At 37.8% G+C, this 17,300-nt stretch overlaps 1 protein-coding gene across 8 annotated transcripts in view; it reads left to right on the plus strand.

Moving 5' to 3' along the window:
• COL19A1 (collagen type XIX alpha 1 chain) overlaps positions 1-17,300 on the plus strand; it is a 192,300-nt gene that overhangs the window by 54,324 nt on the left and 120,676 nt on the right. For 7 of the 8 annotated variants that reach the window (XM_065056225.1, XM_065056230.1, XM_065056231.1 and 4 more), the window contains 2 exons: positions 7,820-7,873; positions 12,380-12,424. In XM_065056225.1, the coding sequence (XP_064912297.1) occupies positions 7,820-7,873; positions 12,380-12,424 (99 nt within the window). The remainder of the gene's footprint in view (positions 1-7,819; positions 7,874-12,379; positions 12,425-17,300) is intronic. The other variant, XM_065056229.1, reaches the window with a different exon arrangement.

Raw genomic sequence — 17,300 nt, forward strand, 5'->3', positions numbered from 1 at the left:
TAACTTATGTTTCTGTAATTTATTGAGTTTATATATAACAGTGTTTCCTCCATGGCTAAGAACTTCCGTTACAAGCAGTACATGAGATTTACGAAAAAAACCAGCTAACCTCATGCAATAGAAAATTCATATGTAGTACACATTGTACAGAGGTTATAGATAGTACTGTTGGCGGCTGTGACTTGTGACGTATTAACTCTTCTTTGCCCTTTTTTGGTAGGTAAGTTGTATTAGTTGTATAATTACTTAAATAAATCCATCACAAATGTGAATTTTTAATGTCAATGAATATACTTCTTCCCCTTCAATATAATGTAAGTTTACATTCCAATTTCCATATCTTTTTTGTTTGTTCATTTGTTTTTTCGTTCATAGATACCAAGTTGTTGGACACAAAACCTGCTTTTTGTTCGTATAGTAAAATCGTTCATAGGTATTGAAGAAAATAATTTCTTACTTTAGTTCCCACTGCTAGACAGTATTTATCAACACCTAAGGTTCATACTACATGTTTCAAGTCTGAATCGATTAAATCAACGTGACACGCTGAGGCTGGGCCAAGTCTTGTCTAATCAGCAGTCAGCACTGTTGCTCTGGCATGAGGCTCCCAAAAATAGAAACACAAGAAGTCAAACAAGTAAGTGGAAGGGCACTAAAAGAAAAAGTGCTGCTAATTCCACTGTTGACTTTCTATCTAATGGATCCTTGTTCCCAGGCCACGCTAAGTAAAGCAACTGGCACGGGGTGTGTTTCTGCAGATGGCTCAGCAGTGACACAGGCAGCCCAGCTGGTTGACAGGTGTTTGATTTGTATTTAACAAGTACCTCACACAAGCCAGCTTTTTTTTTTTATTATTTTTTTTTTTAACTGAGAAGCTAGTTAGCTGATACATTTTCTTCAGAATTAACACCTCTTTCTCTATGCTCCCTTTTTGTTGTGAATGGCAGCTCTTCCAATTTTCCCTTACAAATGAAGAAAACATTGTTTTAGTTTGCAGCAAGAAAGTCACCAAATAGCAACTCTGCTGTCAAAACCAGCAATGGAAATAGTAGAGTATCAGGATGCTCTTACAAATCATCTTTGATTAATGCGAACTCTCAGAGCCTCAGCTAGGAGGATGTGTAATGTAATAGTGACTGTGGCCAGTTTGTCTCCCCCTTGCCCCCGTTTCTTCATACTTTAGTCTGAACATTTTTCTTATATCAAAGCCATGAGGTGGAAGACAGTGAGACTTCAAGAACTGTTAACAAAAATGTGTGGTTCTTCACAGTGACAGGGTTATAATGCCAGTATTGCGAAATAGCCAGAAGAAAAACCAGCCTGTAGAATATAGTGTACTGGCAGTACTGCTGAACGTCAGAAGAATGAGAAAGGAATGCAGCTGGAGAAATGGCTGTCAGAGTAATGTTGGTTCTCTAAATAAACATTGGGTTTTAGTGAAAGGATGATTAAAAACTCATGTGGAGACCCTGTGTCCCTTGGTAGTGGACTAGCTTCTTTCTCTCAGGCATCCCAGACGTGGGATATGGACTAGGCTAAGAAGCTCAGAGAGGTTAAGGGGCTGAAAGGAAAAGTTACAACTCTAGTAGGCTGAAATGTCTCTGTTCCCCACAAAGCCGCTCAGAATTTATAGTAATGAGAATTTATGGACAGTTCCCGGGGTTCCTGTGCTGACACTGGATCAACTGATCCCAAATTCACAGGGGAGAATGTTCTGTTGGAGTCCTGGTTGGTATGTGCTCTTCATCCAAATACTAGGGCACCTCCAAAATACCTCAAATGCCAAACTGCATTGTTTTTGAAGAGATACATTTCTTCAGAAAGTCTTAAACTTCTGAGTGTAAATGGAGACTGCTTTATTAATCCAGAGTCGATATCAGCTATTGATTAGGAGGTTGCAGCTCCACAAGCACACTTAACAATATGATATTCCAGAACAAGTACTGATCTGAGTTAGTTCCTAGATTAGAAATTTCAGTCTATATGCAGTCTATTTATTTTTGTTACACCTTAGATCCTTAGTTTTGCTACTGTTTTTTTTTGCATTTTATGTCTGTGTATTGGTTAGGCATTAGCCTTAGTAGTGTTTAATGGCCTGCGGGACAGATCTTTGTTAGTGTAAACTGACATTTGTACCAACTGAGAATCTGCCTCCTGAATCTTCAGGTTATGGAATGGATGATAAGAATAACAATTCCTGCAGCAAAGAATAGCCTCTGACAGCTAAGAGGTTGATGAATGCTGTTTACCTTCCTAATGTAAACTTTGGGCTACAATTATTATTGTAAATATAATAGTCATTATATCCTTTATTATTTTGAAAATGTCTCAACAATTCATTAATATTGGATAATACTTTTTAACTTCTACTTAACATTATTTCATTTCAACTATTAGTTTAGGAAGGCCAATTTGATGAATTTCTGCTCTGTTGCAACTTTAATAGGGTTTAGTTTTGCTTTAGTGCCGTATTATGGTTAGATTAACAATAAATCAATAGATGGTGTGTAAGTCAGGCAATTTTTCTTTTGACAGATCTACTGTAAGGGAAAAAGCATAGTTAAAAAAATCAATCAGTTGTCCATGAGTACAAGATAACTTCAAAAATTTTCTACTCTCTTGCTTCAGATGATAGAAATATGCAATTGGCTGGACTTAATTTTTTAAACTGTTCATCCATAAGACATTATGAATGTTTGAGAACCTTTTGCAGCCAGAAACCTGTTTGCGTATCCTCAGTACTCTACAGGAAGCCTTCTCATGGGTTTTGTTTGCATTTCCCTTATACTCTCTGGATGGTGTTGCATGTCAACTGAATGGGATTGTTTTCAAGCCCATGTTCAATTCATGTCTGCACTGCACAATACAAAAAACAAACAAACAAAACATTATCCACTTCTATGTAGTAAGTTACAGTGTGCTTCTTACCCTTCTTACCTAAAGGATGTAACTGGGTGATGGACCATTAAAAGAGCTGTTAGTTGACTCAGTCTGAAAAGCAAAGGAAAGAACTGTAAAGGCCATTCAGGCTCTAGGACACAGTGAAACAAAACAAGGAGAAGCTGTCCTATTCCACTGTTTTGTTGTGCTGCCTAGAACTTTCCACTTGCTTGTAAAGCTCCATCATTACAACCCCTGTGGGCTCCACAGAGGCTAATGAGTTTCCTCTCAAAACTGAGAAACTAAACCCAAACTACCCAATGTCTTGGTTATGTGCCGATCATTCATTCTGCCTTCATTTTTCTCCTCTGTTTGCTGTTGAGTTCCTTGCCGTCCACTTCTGTTCTGTTTGAACTCAGTGGCTTTTAAGAGTTGTGACTGGAAATGTGCCTTCTGGACTGAGATGTCACTTCTTGATGAAGAAGGTCAAGAAGAAGGCAGTTGTCACTTCTTCAAGGATGTGTGATAGTGGTGGATGCCATGTGTATTTGCCAAATGCAGAAAAGAACACCTTCTCACAGCAGAGCCTCTGCTGATAATTTTTGGATGGTATAAAAACCATTCTCTGACATATATCGTAAAGGCTTTAGTCTGTTCGTTATCCATTTTGGAAAGAAAAATGAATTGGTATGCTGGCCTGTAGTTATTAATGAAAATAAATGAAGTGATTCTTTAATCTCTGTTTTTTCAGAACAGCTTCTCTGACTTCTCATGTTGTGTGAAAATAATTTGTGGGAGCAAAATATAGAAATAAATTTATTTGTGAAATATTTATGATTTATGCATTTGAATGTAGAAATTGTGGGAGTTGCATGCTTTTAAAGATGAATAGCAAAAAGAATAGGAAACAATGCCAACTAAAGACAGCACAATCTGGAGTAAGGAGCCCGGTGGCCATGTTCTCTGAAGCTCTGAACTGCCTCTGGCTGCTGATTAATTAGTTTGTATGCAAAACACTGAAAGCTGAATTTTCACGTGTCATTTAATTTGGATAAAGCTGTTAATTTGGAATCTATTAACATCTAGGTGCCTGAATGGACAGACTTATCCCAAAGGTGGGTATCAGGAAGGGTAGGGAATGAGGAAAAAATGATGCCTACTGAACTTCGGATTATGTTATGAGGTGTAGATGAGAACAGTAGGGCTGTTCTCATTTGCCTTTCTCTTGAGCAGTTACTTAAAAAAGCCAGAGGAGCCCTGATCACTAGGACACAAGAGTCTTCTGACCAGCCCTCATCCCCTTGGCCAAACCCTGGCATTCCTGGTCTGCTGGGGCTGCTCTGGAAGCAGGACAGAGCAAAGGAAACAAACTATTGACCCATCACAAGCCCTTCTTCATGAGGTTATTTTAAGGGAGGATCTTCTGTTGCTCACATGGGTCAAGTTTGCATCAGGGGCAGTACTGAGCAAGCCAGTGCTGAGTGTTGGTACTTCAGCAGTAATTGAGTGCAAGCAGAAGGATCAGTAGATACAGTGAAACCAACCTGTCATAATATTTAGCAGAAACTTCCTGACATGGCTAATCCAGGAGATTCATGGGGCAAGTCTTAGTAAATATCACCTGAATATATTTTTATGTAATTAATATTCTACCAGGTGATCCTAACCATTAACAGAAGCCTGTTTAAAGAAACAAGGAAATATTCCAGTAGGCAAAGGAAGGTGTCATATCATGGGCTATAATTGGTGTGGGATTTTTACATGTCAAAGGCAAAGCTCTGCCCCTGCTGGTGGCCCTGGACTGGCTTGTACGTGCTCCAGCCCTCTGACAGTACATTGTTGAACATTCCACTCCATTTCTGCAGTGCTAAAAATAGTTGTCCTCATTTTAAAACACCGGGCTATTAGATTATTCCAAGGGTCTGGCATACTCAGGGTAATGGAAGGCACATATCCATAAATTATCAAAACAGTAAGTAGTGTTTGACTGCGCTGATTTTACTTCTATTAAGATGAGTTTCCTTGCTAGTAACCCTGGAGTAGCAAGCCTGTTCTGTAAATCAAGCTCCTGGCAGTGCCCCAGTAAATTTAAAAATAAAAATGTTTGGTTTACATATTGGGAATGGAGAAGCATCTGACTGCTTCTTGGTGGTTTTGTATCTGTTTGGTTGGTTGGTTTTGTATGTGTGGGGGTTTTTTTTGCTTTTGTTGTTATGGGGTTTTTTTGTGGTTTAGGGTTTGTTTTTGGTTTTGTTTTGTGTTTTAATTTTGCAGAATCATCTGCAAAATGCTGAGGTATTTTACAGTAAATGTTCCCAACCTTGAAGAGAATCTCACGAAGTTCCAACATTTGCCATTATAAATCATGTTAATACCTAAAATGTTCCAAATAGCAAAACACATTCCAGGTGATTGATGCAAGTTTCTCTCAACTCTTTTTTTTAATGATTGGATAATGTGATGCCTAATTCATTTTTGGCACTATATTGTTTGGTAGTACAAGTAACCAATGCACATACATACTGGTATATTAAGATAACATCTCTTTTTCTTTTTTAAAAAAATATTTTTTAATGTGAAAGTATTTTACTGGTGGGTGGGGGGAAGCTAAATGTAGAAATCAAGGTTAAGTTAATGTAAATACATTCTAAGAAAGTTGCTTGTTCACAGATCCAAAGCATCTTACTCCATCTTGAAAACCTTTACCTATGAACTGCACTGCAGCACCCTATGAAATTAGAGATTTGATTACAAACTGCAAAATCAATAAATGATAAATACATTAAGAACAATGATTATAAATACGCTGCATGTTTCCAAAATAGTTAAAGCAGCGGCAACATTAATCATTTTAGATTTAATAAGATCACTATTGATGTGGGAGGTTATTTTTGCATTGTTGCCTTGAAGAGATAATCGTTTGCACTGATTAAACAGTGCAAGGCAAAACATCTATGGCTTGTCTTCACAAAAAAACAAAACACAAAACAAAACAACAGTGAGTTGTTTGGTTGTATCGTTTGTTTGGTTGGTTTTGTTTTTGGTAGCTTACAGTGATCCAATATACCAGGGAAGATGAAATATTATTATCTGGTAACTGTTAGACTATGAAGAATTTTTCTGAATTCATGCAGTAACTTTGGAGAAAATGAAGGGCTGTTGATTAATGAGGATTTTTCCCTTGCATGCTAGCATCTATTTTTACACAAGGGAGCTGGAAGGAAGATGTTGGAAACTGTGCCACAAGTGAAGTTAGAAAAATGCCATTTTTAACAAACTATTTTAAGCTATATTTTAATTGTCGTATATCATGAGTGCTTTGAATTTATTTGCTTAATTACTTGTAACATTTTGATGAGTAATTGTTCTTTTGTTGGCTCTTTCTGTTCTTAAGAGAGATTGGAGCTTTTCCTTTGTCTCTGTTCTTTTTTTGTGTCTGTGAGACATTTGTCTTCTTCTTGGCTTGGAATCAAATGAGTGAACTTTCAAAACTTTCTTTTGTTACTGAATTCTGGCTTGGCTGGAAGACTGAATTGGATGGTGTGCGAGTTACTAGGACAAAATTCTGTCAAGGAATTAAGACCCATGAATGGAATGGAGAAAGCATTTGATTTTACATTCCATTAATAAGTCTTCTAAGCTCCTACTTGAAGTCATATGAGCACAGATGAATTCTTCTAACAGAACTTAGCTCAGTGACTTTAGTTTTATTGAGACCAAAATTAATGTACTTCACGGTGGCATATTTCATCAATCTGTAATTGGAGGGTGGTTCTCAGCTTTGAGTGGCAGAGCCTGGTTCTCACTAGGTCTGTCATTGTTTAACAAGCTTTCCTAAGAAGGAATGCAAAAGAAAACTGCTGCAATATTTTATATTTTAATTCTAAATGAGATATTACTAGGTTTTTAACTGTATCTTTTCCTTGGAAAGCCCTATATTGAATGCAGAATTGCGTTGTCTGTAGCTTTCAACTCAGAGCTATTGATTTATTTTTTTTCTTTTGCTCAACTAGTCCCTATTCAGATACTGAAGGTGAAGTTTAACATGTTACTTAGCTTGAATAGTTACCTTTTAAAAACATTTTTGATTAACGAGATGCTTGTTTGTACTTATGCTCAGTTGCTGAGCATAACTTTTAAGCATCTGTTTTCTTGAATAGAACTTATGAACCCAAATCAGATTCTTAATTTTCATGAGCAGTCATTTGGGGGGCAGAATGTGACTAATAGTCAACTGTACAGCTGACTTATTTTGCTCTTTCAGGAAATGGGGGTAAAGGGGGCAGTAATTTAACAACGTGAACAGAACATACACTTAGGAAGCAGGAGGAACAGAGTATTGTCTGCCTGGTTGCACAGCATCAAGATTTGCATTTCCTCCAGCTTGGGAGGGTGGGCACTCCCCTAGAGAAGGGGAAGGATCTGAAACTCCCCTTGGACTGAGCAGAGCCTGGAAACCAATGATCTGCTTCATGGGTACAACTCCTGTGGGACTTTGTGATTTAACTGTTGGCCTCAAGCACCTCATAGGTATCAGGAACAGAGTGGAAGCTGTGGCATCTTTTTTTGGGATTTTAGGTACTTGGGTAGTATTTAAGTGCCCTGTGAAGTATTGTTTTCTGAATCAGGGGCTGAAATAAAACTTAAAAAATATTTTCATGTGATCCAAACTCTCTAAACTTTTTTGCTGTCCAGTTGTCTGAAGCAATCTACTGCTATATTTGTTGCATAATTCGCTAACCTGTAATTGTTAATTGCCTGCTATTTTGAACTGAAATATATTTTAATCAAATACAAGTCAACAGACATAAATGACCCTAGAAATCAGTTCAGCTGTTCTGTAGAAAAGGAATGAGAAGCAATAAATGTCATTTTCTCTTGATTTAGCTCAGCTATGAGTTAGGTCTGTAAAGTGATGGCTATGTATATTTTGTTTCAGGGGGATGCTGGCTTAGTAGGTGCTCCTGGCATACCTGGTCTTACTGGTTCCAAGGTAAAAAAAAAAATAAAGGTAGCAACGAACAGTCACATTTTATGCATTTTCACTCTCCACATCCTTTTTGCCAGCTGGCCCGTATCTACATAAATTGTATTTGAATTACATATCCAGTTAATGAGTTTTATAATGTGACAGAGGAACTTTACTATCAGCTTCTCTTTGGGAAGAGAAAGGGTGCGTGGTGCAGTAGCACAAACCTGCCTGTGAGTATAATTTTGCATTAAGAGCAATCTCAGAACTGTGCAGATTCAAACACTGAAAATTTGAAAGTCTTGTGATCTCAGCAAAATGAGATGTGGGATAACACTGCTCTGCTTCCACTCTTCCATTTTAATCTTTTGCTCCTCTCCAGAGGTGAAATACTGTAGGAAGGCCAGAACTTGCAGAAAGTGACATCGGTATTATAGGCCTTGCTGATATTTGTTAAAGTTGCTTGATTCCTTTTATTATCAGACTTTGTTTTCTGTTGATAGCAGCTATGTTTAACCATAATTATTTGGAATTAAATCTTAATGTCATATGTGTCTGTCCACCTAATTAGTTCTAGAAAATTCTCGGGGAAATAGTTCTACTGGTTCCAAAAATTAACAGACTACACACACAAAAAAAAATTGTTATTTTGTAAATATTAAAATTTCAAGTAAGTGTTCTGCACCATGACCTTGATGTAAAGGTCTTACTTGTGTATCTTTAGGGTAGATACTTCCTACGATATAGCACAAAGGGAAGGAAGGAATTGATTTTCTGCAGATGAGGAAGCTATCACTGAATCCTGCAACATGGTTACCATACTCTATACTCTATCAATTCATATGTTCAAAGCCAAGATCTCATTGATTTGTACTGTAGATGTATTTAAAACTCTGAAAATCATATCAGCAATCCTGCAGTGCGTATCAAGATGAGGTATCAGTGATTGTCCATTTAAAAGTTTGTGTGAAATGTTTTGCCTAACACAATGTGAAAATTCTGTCACAGAAAGGAGAATTCAAGTCAGTTATCACTGTGTGATTTTTCAGCTTTCAAGTTTTTATTTCTGCATCATGAGAACTCTTTGAAGTAACTTACCAGTGGCTAGTATTCTATTTTTAATTCTGTCAAGTGGAAATTACCTAAACTTCTTTCTCTACGCTTTCTGTTGATTGTATTTCTTATTTTCTCTAGTTGGAAATAATTAATTTTTAAAATCAAATATGTGAAAAAATAATCTGGGCACTTAGAATGTATTTCTGAAAAAAAGAAGGAATTAGTTAATCACCCATATATTGGTACAGTCAGAGAACTGACTGGTTGAGAAGCAGCATTGCTGAGAAGGACCTAGAGGTGAACAGGAGTCTGGATATAAGTTTACAGCATTCTTCTATTGGAAATAAAGTGAACCACATATTGCACTATATTAGTAAAACTGCAGCTGGCAGATCAGGTGAAAGTATTTCCCCCCCTTGCTGATGTGCTGTGTCATGTCTAGGGGGGCTTCCACCCTCACTTCTTCCAGAGATGTGGAGAAACCAGGCAGGGTCCAGGAGGGAGCCAATGTATGTTCAGGGACCTAGAAAATGAGACCTTTGAGGAGAGTTTCAAGGAGCTAAGTTTGCTGAGTCAGTCAAAGAGGAGGCCAAGGAGCAATCAAGACTGTCCTGCAGGCCTAAGGAGCCCAGCTGGCTGTTCTTCAAGGACGGCTTCCTAAAAGGCCAAGAACAGTCCTCTCCGATGTGCAGGGAGTTGTGCGAGAATGACAGAAGGCCAGCGTGGATGAACAGGGACCTCCTGTTGGAGCTCAGGCACAAAAAGAAAGTAAGCAGTGTAAGCCAGGGTGAGCTACCCAGTAGGAATATACAAACATTGCCAAAGAATGTGGCAATGGAGTTAGGAAACCGAAAACTTATTTAAAATTGAAACTAATGAGGGATTTGAAGGGCAGCACGAAGGGCTTCTGTTAAGTGCATCCATAGCAAAAACAAGGCTGAAGGAAATTTTGACACACTGCTTAATGGGGTGAGGGACATGGAAAAGGCCAAGAGCACTCAATGCCTTTTTAGCCTTGGTTTTCACTAATAAGCTTTGCCCCCAGGCCTCCAGGTTTCTTAAGCCTCCTAGCAGTGTATGAGAATGAACCACTGCCCACTGAAGGGGAGGAGGGTGTTAAGCAGCACTTAAACTAACTGGACATTCCCAAGATCCCAAGCAGTATGCACCCCAGGGGTGCCGAGGGAGCTGGCTGGTGTCACTGCAAGGCTGCCCTTTGTCATTGTCAAAAGATCATGGTGACTAGGGGAGATCTCTGATGTCTGAAAACAGGAAAACATCACATTCATCTTCAAGAAAGATCCAGGGAACTGCAGGCCAGTCAGCCTCTGCTCTGTTCCTGGAAAAAATGTATAGCAAATCCCAGAAGGCACTTCTAAACACAGAAGGGACTAGAAGGCAACAGCCGGTATGGATTCACCAAGGGCAAATCATGCCTGACCAACCACCATTTCCCATGGCATTCTCCTGAAGAAAATGGCTGCTCATGGCTTGCACGGGTGCACTCTTCACTGGGTAAAAAAAATGGCTGGATGGCTGGGCCCAAAGATTTGTGGAGTTAAATCCAGTTGGTGGCCAGTCAAAAGTGGGGTTCCCCCACTTGGGAGGGTTGTGTACAGGCTCACTGCTATCTCTAAGTACTGGGAGGCTGCAGAGAAGCCAGAGCAAGACTCTTGTCAGAGGTGTACAATCTACAACCAGACAAATTTTTACTCTTAAGAATGATTTCTATATAATGAATTGGGACAGGATAGACAGTCTTAGAAATGGGAAAGCTAAATGAAGAAAACACTCTACTTCTAGAAATCTGTCAAAAGTGAATAGGCATTATCCCTGTTGTATGTCCAACAGTTAGAGAGGAACTGGAATCATAGAACAACCCATGTTGGAAGGGACCTTGAAAGATCATCTGGTCCAAACTTTCATCAGATAGGGAAACTAGATGAGCAGAACAGAAGCTGCATACATTCAGAAATTATTTCAGCAATTAACGTTTCATCTTTAGGTGAGGACGTATGGAAGGTAATTTCACTAGATTTCATTTTGCATGCTTGCTCTTGGGCATGATTCTAAAGTTGATATCTATGCTGTTGATTGCATGAGCCACACCAGCCAAAACAACAACAACAACAAAAAAGCAGTCACTGTAGGTGGTTGATGGAAAGTCCAGAACTATTTGGTAATCTATCCATCTGCACATTTCCAAAGCTTTGAATTGAATTTCTGGATGTGAAGTACATGATGCTGTAGCAGCTGAAAGATTTCATCAAATGCTGCTGGGAATTTAGCAAGTTGTTGCCTGGTGTTCTAGTTAACCTCATCTAAACCTTAGTCTTCTGTATAAGGAAATGATGCTCTCTGAAGGGTGAAAGAATGTTTAGACATTGCTCATTCTATTTTTTTGCAAGTAGTTTATAAAACAGCATATGCTATTTTCTAGTCTCTTCATCTTCAGATCTGTAAAAATCATGTACGTTGTGCTAAGGGAGACTGAATTCTGGAGACTGGCAAAGACAAGCAAACTGTCTCCTGATAGGTGATCTGAGGGAAAAAAAGAAGATTTGGGGTTTTTTTATTAGGTAGTTTTTGTGCTACAAGTATCTGGTTTTGGCTGTATGTCTGCACATCTCACAAAACATACAAGTATACATTAATAAAGATATAAAGTGCGTGTTACTCTTCTTATAATATAGCCAGGCTGTTGCTGCTATTTGACAAAGACTAACATAGTAAGATTGTACAGTAAGATTTTTTTCTGAGCTAAAAGATATCAAATTGGAGCTGGAAGAGCATTATATCAGGTCTTTTTTTTTTTTTTTTAATCCTCTAATGAAGAATTCAACCTACTGAAATAGGCTGTGCTTGAATTATTTCATTATTTCAAAACTCATCCCTTCTGTGCTTTCGGGGTGGGTTGGTTGGTTGGTATTTTGTTTTGTTTATTTCTTGGTTTTGGTTGTTTGGGGGTTTTGTTGTTGTCATTTTTAATACTTGAGTAAATTGGATGTCATTTTCGAAGTGAAAGGAATAAGTTTTCTTTCAGTAAATTGTATCTATATATTTGTCTCAATTGTTCTGGGTTTTGGAGACCTTCACAGCTGACTAGTCATATTGAAAAATTAAAATGAAGATATTAATAGGAATAAATGTATTAAAACTGGTTCTGCAGAACAATAGCAGACTGTAATAAGCGGGTTTAACATCAATGAATACTTCAGGATTTTTAAAGCAGGAAGATCCCTTAGGCTGAATGCAAAAATGATTGACTACTGATAATCAGCAAATCTGTGGAAAGCCATGTCATTTTTTCATAGAGGTTTCACACCTCTTTGAATGAGAGACAATCAGTATCAAAACTTTTTCTTCTGTTTTAATCTCATAATGAAAATTCAGTACAATAAAACTATTTCAAAAATGCAATTATTTGAAGAATTTTTGTGGTTGAGATTTTTATATTAATGTTTTGTATTCCAGGGTGAACGTGGCTTTGCAGGTAGTAAAGGTGAAGAAGGTGAAAAGGTAAGTTATTCTGTCCATGCTATTTTCAGTTTAATGTTTAGACATATGGCAAACCAAGTAGAGCTTTGTTCTGAAGGTCTTCCTTAACTCTTTCACAAGTAAAATTCTTATGGTTTTGCTATGTAAATGATTCCTGAAGTGTTTAAGAAGAAGGAGGTTTCTATGCTTGTCAACCAGTGTCATCAGTGTTTCTTTTAGAAACACTTTTTTTTTTTAAGGCAATATTTAACAGTGAAGCCTAACAGAACCGTAACCTCTGTACTCCAGTAGTGTCTATTGCTATCTTATTTCTATGGTAACGAGTAAATGTTTATTTATACAATACGGAATGTATGATGAGATGATCTGTAGATATTCATAGTACATCATTATTGCTTCTTTGCATTTCAAATACGCCTTTATAGAAACTTACTGTGTTGCTCATAGCTACTAAACGTTTTACACAATTTTTTCCTAAGAGCATACGTTAACTGCAATGGCAAAATTTGACATTTGTTACAGCATAACTGACTGCTAAGTTTAAAAGGTTAATTTTCATTGATGTACTTCTGTGTATCTACACAGTAGTTAACACAAGCTTTGTCTCCTGCACACATCTGACTCTGAGTGAACTGCCTGCAAGAGGTCAAGCTGAACGCAGGTGCATTTACCTCCTCCTCAGACTGGAAGTTCCGTCCCTTTGTCTGATGGACTCGCATGTTGTCCTAAGGACATTCTTCCTCTCCCAACAGCCATAAAATGTTTCTGAGTGTAAATTCCAGGAAAATCCTTTCATTGTTCTTTACCGGTAGGTATTGGAAATGGAGCTTGAAGCAGTTTTTCCCAACTGCAGATGCTCTTCAGTGGCCAGAAATAGTTCAAAAGATGGTGCATTAAAATGGGAACTAAACTGGCCCTGTGGAAAGGCTGACAGAATGCCAGCCTGGGTGTCTCTAGATGATGCAACCTAATGTTCTTGAGAGGCTTCAGACAAGTAGGTCCTCTTTCGAGGTCCCTTCCAATCCCTAACATTCTGTAATTCTGTGATTCAGAGGTCATCAAAGGCAAGTCTGTGTTGGCGGACAAGAGGAAGGATGACCCTGTTCATAGCTTGCCTAATAGGATTTAGAGTAATGGTGGTGATAGTTCGTGGTTGAAACTTCAGCTCCTAACCATGTTACTGTCTGGTTACTGCTTTTTCACTAGTTTTGGCTGATTCAGATTAGACAACCTGAATTGAGAGTCTTTTCTTGGATCATAGATAGATACTCTATGCTTCAGCTCGTGTCTGAAAACAGTGCAGAAAAGCATTTCTGCTGAATTTATATATCGTGAAGATGAAGAATGCCTGATACTGCTATTCTGGCAATATTCAGAGTGAGGAAAACTCAGAGCCACCCAGAGTAGGTGGCAGCTTCTGAATTTTAAAAAGTGCAATGTATTTGTGAGTTAGGCTGCTTTAGGTATGAGTATATTCACTCACCCAGCATACCTCTTCAGAAGTGTCAGCTCGCTTTCCAGTGCTCATATTTTAAACAAAGCATGTTGTGGATTAACAGAATTTAAGCATTTTTAAGTTGTGGAGGGTTTTTTTTAGAAAGAGGTATTCCAGTAACCAGGAAGGAAAAAGTATCACAAGTAAAAACCAGCATCCATAGCAACTAACGTTTATAATGTGAAGATTCAGCCTCTAAAAAAAGCACTTGTTAAGACTGAGTGTTTCTAACTTCACCGGCAGATCTTATTTCCTTGGTGGCATCATTATTCATCAGTTCTGAAGGGCCTGTGGATTTTTTTTTCCCATAATTGCTGTGCAGCTGTGGTGTACCTCCTTGAGTTTTATGAATAAATTGTGTTTGGGCACAGGCACATGGTTCCAGCTGTTGCTGCCACTCTCTTTGCTTAATTTCCCTTATTTTAAGGCAGAGGTAAAATGACCCAACCACTGGTAGCCACATTTTTCTGATGCGAAGGCTGAGTCAGCACATTTAGACAATTTTTTTTTTTCTTTTCATCTTGTAACTTCAGAAGTTAATTAAAAGATCTCATTTAAAAGTATTTCTGGTGTAACTCTTAAAAATGTATTCAGCTGTCCTTCAAATAAAGGAAATGCAGAAGTGGAATGTTCTATATTTACCAGTGATCTCTGAAAAATTTTGGGACAGTCTCATCAGAAGTTACACATCATGATTTCTCAGGAAAGACTGTGTTTTAAGATAATGGGAAGTAAGTCTCTTCTTGGACTTTAACAGTTACTCAATTTAGCCTTAATTCAAATAATTATTGAAGAACACAGTGCTGAGTTTCCAGTTTACTGAGCTCCAGTATTAAAAATGTGTCAACACCTTTGCATTTTAACATACCATCACAAAATAAAATACTTGAACTAATTTGTGCATAACAAACATGACTGAAAAGCCTAGAATACAAAAAACCTCTACCATCTTACATGTCAAGGAACAAGATAGTGTTTGCCCACTCTATTTTGCATATCACCTAGAGTGAGACACAGCTGCCTAAACATGGGATGTTTTGCGTTTCAAACTCCCTGCAGCAGTGCATTAAAATGAACAATCCTATATTTTTGGTTTGGTGACCATAACATTCCATAGGATTGAATACTTGAGACCAACTCAGCCTTATACCTCTCAGTTCACCAAATCAAACTAGTTGGCTTTGGCTTTTATTCTTTTATGCTTTACATTGGCAGAGAAAACTCTGGGGACATCAGGGAGATGTAGGCAACTGAGGCAGAAGTGAGTGATTGTATTTGAATTAAAGATACAGGAGGCATCTATAATTTAAGCTATTGAGGGAGATTCTTTTACAGTGTTTAAAAGTTTCTTTGCCACACTTGACTCTCTTTGAGGAATCCAGAAGTCTTGTTCTGCCTTCCTCTGTTTTCTTATTTCGGTCTTGGTTGAACTTGGTTCTCTCTTACAGAAGCCAATGGTGGTGAGGAAAGCAACAGACTGTCTGTGCAGGTGTTATGCTGCAAGTTTTCTCTCCACGGAAAATATACTCTCACTGTAAATTTGGTTTTACTCTCTTTTGTATTCTGTCTTCTTTGTGTCACCTAGATAATGACATTCTCTTATATGGTAGTCTCACAGCTGCAACAAAAATATCCGTCTACCCTTCTATAGGATAACTGAAAAAGTATATACTGAGAGCAGTTTTAATTGGTTTGCTGCCAGGAAGGCAGAATATATCATGTGATTCCATCCTCATTCTGATACTGTTCAGAACTGTAATTTTACAGTATAGGATAGAAAGTATGTGTATTATATTTTATGATAATAGGAAGTCAGGAGGGACTGATAATAACTAGAGGAAAGCTTTAAAATCCGGAATATGCTTGGCAAATCAGAGATGTAGCCTCAAAAAAATAGGATCCAACACAGAAGCTACAGGTGTAGGAACTACATGTGGGGGAGAATACATCTGACCTGCAAAAAAAAAAATCAAATGGTATCTACTTAGATATGTGCATCGCTTGGGAGTTGGAATTAGCCCAAATGCTGCTAGTTAATCAGAAAAATAACCCCTATGATGCTCTTTTCCCTTGTGAAATATGTAATTAATTCTCTTTTATTTCCTGGCTCTTGCTTCTTTTGGTCGCTCCAGTTAGTACTCTTCACCCAGGTTCCCCATTTTTCTGTTATCTTGTCTGCCTTCTTGGTTAGAATGCTTATTTGTTATAGTATACTTCACACATACGGTTCTTTCTGTTATTGAGCTAGAACACTGCGAATTCCGTTTTGTCAGACACATGGAACATGAACACCGTATAAATGTCATTATTGTTTGGCAGCATGTGTAGAACAAATCTATATTTTATTTGGAATAGTGGTAATAGAAAAGCCAGCGAATTTACATATTAATTATAACCAAGCAAACATGACTGGATTGTCACTAATAGATAATAGTCATTTCACAGAGATGGGAAACTGAAATTTCTTGCCTCGCTTAGCTGCTTTAAAATACTAGTATAAAATATCTGTTCCTGTTTCAGCTCAGAGAGGCAAGTAAAGCATGCTGTTATACAGACTGTATCACAGGCCTAGTTGGTATCTCAGAAGTTGTGAGGGATAAAGTAGGAGAATGGCTGTGCTCTAGAGAAGGACTCTTCAGTTAGAGTTTTCCTTGACTGGTTGCTTTCCTTCATTAAAGTCTGTTCTCCTCCCATCTCATACTTGAAACAGAGGATTTTAAAAGTGGATGTCATTGCAGCTGAGCTATGTAGTAGGATGTGTGCTGTGATGTGCACTTGTGAACACTTGATCTTTGGTAAAGTTATTATTTTACTGTAATTCTATGATTGATATTTCTCATTAAAGTGATATAAATAAAAAATTACATGTATTTGACTAAGGGAAACTGAGAGTAAAACCATATTGATAGTCATTCATTATTTCCAGTGTTTCGTCCTTTTAATTTTTTGTATGTTTTGATTGTGCTTTTGCCTGTGTATACATCTGAGAAGAGAGAAAGAGTCTGGGGCTTGTCCAGCCTAAATGTAGAAAAAATTGTCATCTGCTTCATTTTCTTCTAAATGCAGGATGTTCTTTGTATATATTTACTATTTTGTGAAGTACAATTTGAATTATCCCAGGAACTAGGGCTTCCTCTGTTTTCTTTAGAAGAAAATTCCTAATAGATCTTAGTGTCAAGAAGATTTCCTGAAGGTTCAACATTTTCTACTTTGTCCTATCACACCTATCAAAATACTGCTCTGTCTATCTTCCATCCATTGAGAACACGCAAGGCTATAAACTTCCAGTTGAGTCCGCAGATGTAGTCTTTTATTTCACGGTCTTCAATTTGTCTTTCTTAAATAAGAGTAAGTAAATGAAGAAGGAACCATGTTTCTCTTCTCAGATGCTAGTTGAAGTTA

Source organism: Columba livia, chromosome 3, assembly GCF_036013475.1.
Source record: "Columba livia isolate bColLiv1 breed racing homer chromosome 3, bColLiv1.pat.W.v2, whole genome shotgun sequence".
In the NCBI taxonomy this organism is placed as follows: Eukaryota; Metazoa; Chordata; class Aves; order Columbiformes; family Columbidae; genus Columba; species Columba livia.